The sequence below is a fragment of the Pavona decussata genome, unplaced genomic scaffold (assembly GCF_977016875.1).
Source record: "Pavona decussata unplaced genomic scaffold, jaPavDecu1.1 SCAFFOLD_64, whole genome shotgun sequence".
Classification (NCBI taxonomy): Eukaryota; Metazoa; Cnidaria; class Anthozoa; order Scleractinia; family Agariciidae; genus Pavona; species Pavona decussata.
Window position 1 is genome coordinate 1430001 of NW_028145484.1, and position 12049 is coordinate 1442049.

Genomic DNA, 12049 nt, shown 5'->3' on the forward strand with positions numbered 1-12049 from the left:
AAGAAGATGTGTATTTTCCAATGCAAATGTCTGACTAACCCACACATACTGTATATATGGTTACATTCACAATAATTATTTCATCTTTGTGTCAAAACAAAAGAAAAATCTTGCCTTTCAAAGCCTGATCTTGTTTTATCATTACATCATGAAAGCATTCTAGCAGAGTGCCGACAAGTCCCTGTCAAAAGAGAAGGCAGCAGAATTGAAATCAGATGCAGAACACTATACAACACACAGAAAAAACACATTACAATAGAAAGGCTCATCTGATTCCGATTCTGTTTCTAAAGCGCGTCTTAGAGTAGTTAGAGCTCAATTACAGCGCACAGTTCTTAGAGTTACATCTCAATTCAATTTTGCTTTTAACGCTTCTATGGTGATGCGAACAGGCGTCTATTGTTGACTGCAGATGACAAGAAGAGATAAAGGAAGCTTTCAGTCGCCCGCGCAGTTATCAAAAGCTGGGTTGGTTGTCAGGACGAAAATGGCTGGTATGGCCTTTCCCATTTTATTTCAAGTACAATTCAACTGTGACTGAACAGTAATGTGAATTTGGCTTTGGCCTTAAGTGATTTTACAGCTCTTGTGTTTTCGTTTGTTTATTGTTTCTTTCAATAACATGCGAACTCTGAACTAAAAAAAAACGGCTAAAGATTTGCGTGTTGCACTGCTGCTAATTACGGCGAAAACCAGATGAGCGCGAAAACACAGAAACTGAAAAGTGGATCGAATCCGCCAGTCAAAGCCATAGAGCATGACCTTTTGACACCGTTGAGCCAAACGACTTTGTTTTCTAAGAGGCCCACTGCACTGATTGACGGCAGTGAAAAATGTAACGGGGTGGCTGCATCTTGAAGTTCACAGTCCACATGTTATCGAAAGGCACAGTAAGAAAATTGTTCCAAATATCACAGATTACTACACCTCATACTAACGATGGGCAGCTTACCTGTTCACAAAGCCTTCGGCAATTCTCCTCACAATCTTTCACCAAAAAGAGAAGGCTCTCAACAGCATGAAGTACAATTTGCAAACTGTAGGAAGGAAGACACAGAAAGATACAGAAAATGAAACAAATGTTCTGTAAGTGTCGTACAAGTAATATCGACATCATGAGAAACAATGCATACCTCTTCTGACTGTAAAAAAGGGAGCAAAAGATACGTCGAAACTAAGACAGTTGTTTGAAACGTCTGCAGATTTTGTACTTCTTTCGTGAAATTGGTATACCGTGTACACAAACCGATGCAGGCAAGAGTGCAAACAAAAAGATTCCACACTGGTTTAAGCAACAATGAGACTTAAGATAGCGTTTTCAAAACGGCCCGGTTTCAGTGAGGGTCTCGATCGGCGCCGTGTAAACGAAAGGCATAACCGCATCGAAAGCTATACGGTTACAAATAAAACCGCGCCCGTGTAAACGCTGCCTAAAAAATTCAATAGGTGTCGGCTACTGAACGTCATATGCACGACTTGGAAGAGGTGGGGTGGCTGCTTTTCACCGAAAGAAAGTTTTTATTTGGCAATAACTGTGACGATTCCAAGAACATTCCACGTTGTCCTATAAATGTAATGGGTCATTGCCATCAGTGCTGAGCAGAAGAAGGCATGGATAAATTCAATGCTTGAGTTTTTGTTGAACCCGTACTTTTCTTCAAAAGGGCCGTGATTGACATATCAAAGCAAACTACAACTGCATACCTCTCTGAGTCTGCAGTTTGGAGTTTGGTACCGTAACACACTTTCAATAACTGCAGGATGATATTGCAAATCTGTGGGTGAATAACCAGCCCCTTTGTAATCTGTTGACTCGTTGAATCCTCATTCCTTCGTCTTTGTTTAGGTTGCTTCTTGTTTTTCGCTGGCCTCTGTTCTGTTTCATCACTTCTGTCCGAGTCGCCTTCTTGATCTGCATCATAACCCTCCTCCAACATGGAGTTGTCTCCCTTCTGGTTTCCATCTGTTTCATTGTCATCAGCATCGTCATCTTCCAAAGGAGTCGACCATTCCTGCAATAAAAACCAGAATACGGATGTACCACCGTAACTTAGCTTTAACCTCGTAGCTCAGTCCGTAGAGCAATGGTTGATCAAATCCGGAAGGGTTCGTTTACCGCTGAGGTCGAACGTTTTTCATTGCTTCGTGTGATCTCCCGTGTTCTTACTAGGGCTAACGCTCAGTAGCAAATTCAGTGGGTTCACTTTAGCGTTTTAACATACACTGCAGAGGCAAACTTCTGTTACTTTCGATCGCCATACTGGCTAAGAAATCATTTCCTGCTCAATAGGTCCACTAGCAATTACGCTGGAAAAAAAGAACAACAGCAGACACCGTGAGGCCTAATAACTACAGTTTCCAACACCACGACTATCTACGCGCGGAGCACAGTCTTTTAACACATGGCAAACGCCAAGTTTAAGACCCTTCTCTCAGTGAAACAGATTGCGATTGGTAACAACTGGCCAGATACCTCTTAACAACTCAATAATCAGAGCTAGCAGCACGCTGATACACGTACATTTGTAAATGACTCCGAAGACAACATCCCAGAAGTTGCCAAAATTCCAGTCACTCACTCTTTCAGTTCGACATTACAGATTTATTCGTAAGAGAATAGAACCCCAGCAAGTTGTTTGCAACCCAATGGACCACTTACCCGCGTTTATCTACTCAATAAGCAGACCAAGAACTACGCTGATATACGTAAATTTGTTACCACAATTCCAGTCACCAGCAACAGCCTTTATAAATAGGACAGAACCATCCTCACCTGAATAATAACACCGGGCAAACCTCTTCTCTCAAACAGCAGAACACCACCCAACAACAACATTTATACACTCGCATAGAAAACACCAAAGATACTATAATATACCATAAGAGCACAGAAACTGGCTAGCTAGTGGAAGAGAAATTCAGATGAACAACAAATTCAACCCCCTCAACATAAATTGTATTTCCTTTTCAAGAAAATGGCGAGATATAGAATTACATTTATGCAAACGGCAGAAATGACCACGTGACCATGTTTATCCTACATTTGCCGCTCAATGTCTTCAGTTTCTCAGTAAAATTGAGTAGTCTTGCCTTAGCATGAAAGGGCAGAACTGTTTTGCACTATTCTCATCTATGTACTAAGTTTTCCAAGAAAACATAAACGTCAATCTCACGTTTACCGTTTGCCGTAAACGAGTTTCTAAATCTCTCTGTTTAGAATTTCTTTTGAAACAAAACAAAATGTGGAACGTCTTTTATCTATCAAATGGGAAAGCAAACCTCTTGACTGTCTCCAGTACTCGTTCTCCTGAAGACTTCATTCCTTTGTTGCTTCATTTCAGAGTTTAACAGAGTAAAATCTGCTGTTCCATCCAGTTGCCATGTCGACGCCTTAAGAAAGCAATCACTTAGCCCCTTGCCAAGGAATCTCTGCAAAGTCTTAGATTGCGACAACGTCTTCTTTGCCTCTTCTACCAACTGTTCTAGACTGGGCAGTGTCTGTAAAACAAAACGACAGCAAAAAAAAAAAAGTCAGGAGATGTTGCTCTCACGTTCGCAAAAAGTTCACCACGATAAAGAATAATATAATGAGCGTCAAAAGTTTGAATATCCAGTCTTTATAGCCATAGATTTTGACCGTTTTTCGTTTACCTTTTTCCCCTTAAACCCCTTGTATGAGAAGAGACAGCAAAAATAAAGCAACTTCAAGACGGAATATTTTATCAGGATTTCCATGTCCTTCAGGCTTGAATATTAGGGCCCAGTTGCTCGAAGGATGGTTAACGCTAACCCGGGTTAAATACCATGACAACCTATAGGTTTTAATACCTCTTAACCAATGGTTAGCGGTAACCATGCTTCGAGCAACTCAGCCTAGGAAGCTTAAGCAACGACGACGACGGTGACGGCAACGACAACGCCGCAAAACAATAGGTTTAATGAGTGGAGAACGTGAACGCACGACGGTGAATTTTTCATTTTCTTTCTTAACGTGTACGCCAGCCCTACCAATTTGGTTCCTGGATAGTTCGTCGTTTTTGTAAGAGTTGAACGAGTTGAAATAATCGCGAAGTAGCACAAATGAAATAAAGACATATTTTCGGGTGATGTTTTCGTTACTGTTGCTGTCGTCGTTGCTTAAGCTCCCTATTATCCACAGTCAAACACACTCTCTTCTTGGTCTCAGCTTGACTAATGAAACATCCATTCTCTCTCGTACTTTGTTGATACATTCATTTTTGCATTGATCATGGCCAATTCATTTATAACATTTTAGCAAATTAATAATGGATTTGTGGACGTTATAGTTACTGTAATAATCCCTTGTTTAAAGTATAGATAACCGTACATAAAAATGTAATTGCAGTCTATCTACCTCACGCGAGACTAGTGTTTTTGAAATTTGAACGGAGTTTTGAAATTTACATGTCAGGTTTGAACATCATCGCCAGCGAGATTTTACAGTTCCTGCAAAAATTTCCCTAGTTTATTGACGGTATAAAGCTATGAATCTTTCTTTACAATACAGCATCAACTATTTGTTTCTCAAGCATCTTTAATTTGTTTTTTGTTTTTTTTTTGGTTTTTTGGTTTTTTTGTTTTTGTTTTTTGTTTTTTTTTAAGTTATTGTGTCTTTTTCGGAAACACTTCTAGAGAAATCTTCAAGGTTCGATTCAAATGCCGGACATTACAAAGAGGAACTCGAATGTTCATGTCATTCTCGGAAATACTGGTCATGTGTGACGTAGACTGACTGTAATAGGAGTTGCGGGTTCAACAACATTGCACATAACAATCACAACATTATCCTACCTCTTTGTTTTGCCAGTGTTCAGTATGAGCCATTCTGATACAAACTGGTAAAACGGATTCAAACAAGCTCACAAGATCTTTCACGTATTGGACCTCATCCTTCTGTACCTCATCAGTTATTTCAAACGAGGAATGGCCTTTGAACACTTCAAACAAATGACACAACAGACCATAACTGAACGATAATCCATTGTTCTCCAGAAAACGTTCACAAAACAATTCGTTTGAAACCAAAAGCTGAAGGCATGACCTCCAAACGTGAACCCTCAAGGATGATTCAACAGGATGGCATGAGACCAGCGGAGGTACTTCTGATGGGGTATCATCTACGTCCTTCTTTTCCTCAACAAAGGATGTTGTGTACTGAAGCAAAGTAAGCAAGCTTTGGCAACAAACTCTGCTGTCCGTCTTCTCTTGGCTGCTTGTCTCTGGTGACCCACCACTTAGGTCTGCAGTGTCTGCATGAAGTGCTTTTCTGGACTCCTCTCGATTTTCAGTATTGGCAAGAAACTCAAGGACACGAAGAACTGGTTGTTGAAGCTGTGGTAATGCAAGAAAGCACTGCATTTCACTTAAGCCGCCACAGTTCAGAAAAAGTTCTCGTGATGCAGAACTACTGAGAAGCGATGTCAAGTAACAGATGCAAAGCCCAAGAACTTCTTTACAAATGCCATCTTCTGCCTGAATCTCTTCAGACAAGAAACGACTGCTATCTCTGTTTGTAAAAGACGAGCACCGACTTCCTCGGAATGACCTTTTACGCTGTAACCACTCGGCGCTGAAAGATCCAGTCCAAGTCCTGGCTCTAATTTTCTGAAGTGGTTCAGCAACATCTTCGGTGAAGACGCCATCACAACGCAAGATACAAGGAAGAACAACCATTCTGAACAACTCCTCTTTTAAATATCTTGAACCTAGCGTGGCCAAAGGTTTAAGTGCTTTCATGACTTCAATAGCAACAGCAGTGTCCTTTGCAGACACGAGCATGCAGTACTGTGACAGACAGGTCCAGTTAGGCTTTGCATCTTTGGCCAAATCCCTTACATGGGCACTGAGTCCTGCAGCACTGAAATCACTGGCCGAGAAGCCACTGTCACTTCTGCCCGGGCTCTGTTTTGTTGCCTTGGAGCGTGACCTTTGCAACTTCTTAGAATGAGCAAATTGCGATGGCAGCGCATCAAAACTCTCGTCTACAATGTCAATTTCAGTGAGTACTAGCTGGTTGATGACTTTCAGCATGGCACCTTGAAGGTCTCTGGGCTGGTCAACAAATCTTGAAATCAATAGAAACAAGATTGCACAGCTGATTGAATGTGACAGTTCCATAGACAATCATTGGGGATGAGACTACATTCCACCATTTAAGAAACAATTTTGGATACCAAGGTTTGAGTATAGTAGAGGATGATTACAGGTACGACTTCTTAAACCTAACAAACACCAAGATCATTCCTGGAACAACTTGTACGGTAACTAAGTGTTCAGTAATAATTGTGCTTTCCTTAACCCTTCAATCGGACAATACTAACTGACACATAACCTAGTCAATGGCAGATTTCTTTGAATCTGTCACCAAAATTTTGTTATGTATATCCACTCAAAGAAACCATAAAACTCTAGTGACAATCATTAAATCAGTACTCAAAGAACATTGGGTTCAATTCCTACAAAAGGCACAGCTTTATACTTGAAAATTAATCCTGTAAACGTTTGAACATCATGAACATTACTAACAGCACTATTCTTAACCTAGACGTGCAAGTTGCTTATGCAATGCATGATATGCTCGTTCAGAAATGACCGGATAGATCAGACATCAGTGTCATCTACATCATGAATGACAGAAATACCTGTTCAGAAGTGATGTTACCAAAATTTCGGGTGACACACAGTGGCAAATTCCTACTTTTTCCAAACAACTCAATATGTTCAACCGGAACTCAGCATTCTTGCTTTCCTTGAAAACTGTCAGTAAAGCAACAGCAGGTCTGGACACTGCACAAAGGTCATCTACAACAGAATTGCAAACATCAATATAAAGATAGAGATAGAGAACGAGAACAGACATGGAAGCGATAAGGGAAGAGAAAGAGGAAGGGTGATGGAGAGGAAAAAAAGGAGAAGAAGGAGTTGAATGGGGGGAGGAGTGGAGGAGTGGGAGAAGTGATGACAAGAAGAATGGGGGGACAGAGGAGGAAGGTTAAAAGGATAAAAGGGGTTAACGAAAAGGAAAGGAGTGGGAAAGGAAGGGGAAAGTAGGAGGCGAGGAGGAGAAGAAGGGAGAGAAGAACAGGGGAAGGAATGAGGGACAAGGTGAAGGGAAGACAGAGTAGGAAGGAAGAAAGTGAAGATGAAAGGGGAGCAAGGGAAAAGGGTGAGGGAAGAGAAGGAAGAGAAAGAGAAGAAATAGGGAAAGAATTAGGAATATGAGGAGGGGAAGGAGGGGGATGAAAGAAGAGGCGGAGGAGAGAAAGAAGAACAAGGGGGCGAAGCGGAAGCACGGACAGGATGAGAGTAGGGCGAAAAAAGATGGAGGTGTGGAAAGGAAACGACAAAGAAGAGGTGAGGAGGAGATGAGGAAGAATTTAGGAATAAGGGAAAGGGAAGAAAAGGGGTAGGAGGACGAAGATGACGAGGAAGAGAAGAAAAGGGGAAAGTGGTAGAGGTGGTAGTCGTACAAGGGAAGAAGATGAGAAAATGATAACAAAACTAATAAGGAAGACGAAGATGAACGAAGGGGAAGAGGAGTAAGATGAGGAGCAGAAGGAGAACGAACAGGAGAAATGAGAGGAGGAGAAGAAGAGGTGTTTGAAATGGAAGTGTCACGCACCTGAAAATTGGTCTTGTCTTTCACTTTCAAACTCCATGTCTGCTGCAGATTCTGAGCTTTCTTCTACCTCAGAGCTCTGGGGATACCTTTCGTACGTAACAAAACCTTCCTCATGGACCACAGGCCACCCAGGAGTTGCCATTGAACTCTTTCTGCTACTGAGTTCTCTCGAACTCTTACAGCAACTCTTGCCTTTCTTCAACACAGAGATCATCTTTCCTAAACTTCTTACAATCCTTTTTGACAAATTCTTTGGATACCGTTCAATCCTTTGAGCAGGGGAAGCAATTTGCGAGTCAACGTCATCATCTTTCTCAAGAACACTCAACTCAGAAGGGTAAATTTCATCAAACTTCAAAAGCAACATGGCAACAGATTCAAACGCTCCTTTGGAGGAAAACTGTTCGAAAATCTCCTGACACAATACAAATAAGGTAGAATTGATCATGGTGCCATAATGAAGGCAAGTTGTCACAAAAAGCGCGAGGCCTTGCAAAGAGCAACCCAGGAGTAATTCATGCTGAAATGTTCTCCACAAATATGAGGATGAAAATTTCGAATCAAGCGCTTTGCCACGATCACTCACCTTCCCAATGCGTTTGGCAAGCTCAAGATGTTGCTGAGTTGACAGAAATTCTTTATCAAGACAACCCTCTGAAATTACTTCTACAAGTTTTCCAACGTATGATGACTTTGACAGCTGTTTGGCTGCTTTAGTATTCCTACATGTAGTGTAAAGAATTGCAAAAACAGTTCTAATAATCACAAGCTGAACAGCAGTCAGTGCTGCAGGTTCCCAGCTGCAAAGGACATCTGCATTCTTCTCTTTTGCGTCGCTCAGTGTATGTAGAATTTCTATGAGCGGGCCGCTTGTGTGCATTAAAAGACCAGGGTCGTGAAGGCTGGAGTTGCCGTGACATGTTAGGTTTTCCAGCGTGGAAACCAGAAGGAGTGCAATTTGAAAGTTGTTGATGCGGGAGTGCCTTCCCATTTCAACTACCAAGCTTGAATATACAGTAGTGTGTTCTCCGTCTTCGACGCCATGTTTAAGGTGAGTAACGCCATGGGGACTGGGTCGGTTGATGAGGTCACTGCCCTTTGTGGCAGTTGCGTTACTACTGGCAATTTCCGTATCAGAGCATTCACTGATATTAGCACTTGTGGTGTCCAGGTCTGTCACGCTAGTGATACTAGTGGGCATGTCACTATCCTCCGTGGTGCTGGGACTCTCAGTTCTGCCCTTCAACAAACATGGTAGATCAAAATGATCACTTTGAGTGTCAGCATCTGCCCTTTTTAAGCATTCATCACCACCTGTGGCTCCTTGGTTTTGCATAGGAAGGTCACTATCCTCAGATTCAAGGGTCTTGAATCGATTTTGATCTTTAAAACACAGTTCAAGAATCATTTCCTTGGCAAGATCGGCATGGCGAGAGGTGCCTTTGGAGTCACGGTAGTAATCATCAAAGTCAGCCAAAACGATTTCTAATCCTAGAAAATTAAAGGACGAAAAAGAAGAACTTTCAATTGCACGCCTTACATAATTATGTATCAGAGGTAGTGACCTAAAAATGCTAAGAAAAGTAACTACATTTAACGCAGTCATGAACTGGGGTTGTATTTCCCTATATTAACGACATAGTGAAGTACTGCACCAAAATGTATGGTTTTAGCCTTTTGATCTGAAATTCGGTGTACATTCTAGGGAGCTGAGTTTGATGTACTGGTAGGAGGTAACATAGCCGAATGGTTTAAGGCACTGGATTTGAAATCTGGAGGTCCCAGGTTCAAATCCTTCACCCTGCCACTCAATAGCTTTGTTCTTGGTAGTCCTGAGTTCAACTCCTCTGCTGCAGATTGTAAATAGCCAACTGGTCTGCCTCCCACAAGTTGGGATTCTTAACAAGTTTATGTTCTATTTGAAATGTGTCCCAAATTAGCACGTACATGCTGAATACAATGACACTTGGTTTTTTTCCACACAAGCCTTTATCAGAAAGCAAAAAGCAGTAGCCTGTTACTGAGATTCTAACAGAACTGGTGCGCCATCTTCCCTTAATAAACAGTCCCTTTCCCTGATAAACTGGACATTTCCTGGGTATCTCAATGGCCTACTTTAAGAAGCATTATTTGGCAGCAAGTGAAAGCAGGGTACATTGCAATTAATAGTGGTGGATACAGTAATTAAATTAATCATAGGACATTTGGGGCACCCACCCTATGGCTTCAAGCTCCCAAGGTATGTGAAAAGGCTTTGGAATGCATAAACAAATAACAAATACCAAACAGATTAATTTGTATGAAATGTTAAAACAATTTAAAAATTGATTACAATAGACCCAATGCAAAAATGGCTGACATTTTACTATTCTTTTGTCTACATTTAAATTGGCCTCACTAGCCTTGTTCTTGAGTTCAAATATCAAAAGAATATTTTACCTTGAACGAGGCTAGTGAGGCTAATTTGAAAAGACACAAAAGAATATTAAGATGTCAGCCATTTTTGCATTAGGTGTATATTCAAAACAGTTTAACGTTGTATTTGTTACTTTCTAGGGTCTTAACTTGTAACATTCTTGCATGCAAAAGTTAGCCAATTGGACAGCACCTCTCTTTTCACAAACAGATTAAAACTTATGACGGTTTTTTGGCGCAAAGGACTGTCATAAAGCTGAGTGTACAGAGCTATAGTTCTACTGAGTTTGCGATGTTATCTTCAATTTTCTGTACATTCTTCTTGAGGAAATATCTCTTAGTTTGTGGCCTTGATTTTGTGCAATTTGCTAGTTCTTCGTCTAGTATTTGTATACTTTCTTAATTATTATTTTGCTGTTATTTGCTCTTTAGAATATGCATTGGAAATTACCCATCAAGTATACTACATTTCTTATACCAAGACTACCCATTAGCCAAGGATAAAGTAGCAAATTTCCCTCTTGCCCCTCACCCCATAGGAAAATAACATTTTTCTTTCACATGATATGAAACACACTTGCATATGAAAGAGAGAATTTTACATTAAGCTTCACTTACAAAATGGCCCAATTACTTAGTTCTGTTTTACAAAAAAATTAGTTCACACTTATTCTGTACCATAAAGTGGATCATAGTCTTGCAAAGGCACCCTGAGAACGACAGGCAATAATGACACAAGGAGATTGGCCAGTTCTAAGCTGCATCCAGCAATCTGAAAAAAAAGAAAAAGGGATCAATACAATCAGAACATATCCGCAGTTACTGTCAAACTAACCATGAATTGTCACACACCCGTTAGACACTTTGAACCACTGCACCACAAGGTGACTAAAGTAGTGGGGTTAAAGTCCCAGGGGTGGTGTGAAGGGGGGGAGGGGGGTTGTGAAATTAGGGTGAAATTGTGCAGTGATTACAATGAAAATAAAAGGCAAAATTAATGATAAATAATAAGTGAAAAATTATTTTTAACAAGCATCGCCTAAAAATAAAATATCTGTTTCAGACATGAATTAAATCCATTTATGACCTGCTGAAAAATGGTGCTGAAGTTAAATCTCATGCTCTCGAAAAACTGGATACTCAGCACCTGACCAAGCAGTTATAGACATTAAATTAAGAGTTTATCATTTCCTCTCAGTCAAAGTGAAAGATTGCCTTTACTTCAAAGTCTATGAGCTGGATAGAGAGCCCAGGGAACTGTAAGGACATATGCTTCGAGACACTTCAACACTCTAATAATAATCTCATCTAATTTCTATCAATGATTTTACTACTTCTGCATTCAAGGTCATGATTTTACTACTTCTGCATTTAAGGTCATACCTTGCTTGCAAGAATACACAACATCTGCAGCAGAAGCAGACCCTGTCCATGGCAAAGATAGTCAACCAGTGCTTGTTCAGTTTCTTCTTGGCATCTTAGAAGAATTGCCGCCTGGAACTCACCTGTCAGTACATTGCTAACACTGTAAATGTCACTGGAGAAAAAAAAGTTGGGAAATGATCACCACTACATACTGTAACTGATTTACAATGACTTCCGGTGAATGTTTCTCAAAAGTAGTCATAACTTATTGGACCCAATATTAATTTGCTTGTATAATTTATGATTTTTGTTAATGGTTGGTAATAGGCCATTTTCATGATGGCATCATTTGACTACAACTACCAGAATTCACATGGTTTTTCTTTTCAAATTCAAATTTTGTAATCCCAGTGGACAGCAAAGAACAATGGCTCTAATTAGCATGAGAAAACAAAAAACTGAAGGATTCTGGTAGTTGTAGTCAAATGACGCCATAGTGAAAATGTCCTATTTTAATACAAACTAACCAAATGCCTTTCAAGAAGTACTACAGTCGAACCTCATCTTGCGACCACCTCTTGTAAGCGACTACCTCTCTTTTAGCTTGAGCGACCACTTGATCAAAAT

The 12049-nt window shown here is 40.5% G+C and overlaps 1 protein-coding gene across 2 annotated transcripts in view; it reads right to left on the reverse strand.

Annotated features, from left to right (window-relative positions):
- The window catches only part of LOC146478334 (lysosomal-trafficking regulator-like), an 83242-nt gene that overhangs the window by 67969 nt on the left and 3224 nt on the right, over window positions 1–12049 (reverse strand). For both annotated transcript variants that reach the window (XM_085111844.1, XM_085111843.1), the window contains exons 3-11: window positions 11441–11594; window positions 10736–10829; window positions 7643–9133; window positions 6663–6822; window positions 4813–6085; window positions 3280–3498; window positions 1705–2012; window positions 953–1037; window positions 115–181 (exon numbers count right to left, since the gene is read on the reverse strand). In XM_085111844.1, coding sequence (XP_084967970.1) covers window positions 115–181; window positions 953–1037; window positions 1705–2012; window positions 3280–3498; window positions 4813–6085; window positions 6663–6822; window positions 7643–9133; window positions 10736–10829; window positions 11441–11594 — 3851 coding nt within the window. The remainder of the gene's footprint in view (window positions 1–114; window positions 182–952; window positions 1038–1704; window positions 2013–3279; window positions 3499–4812; window positions 6086–6662; window positions 6823–7642; window positions 9134–10735; window positions 10830–11440; window positions 11595–12049) is intronic.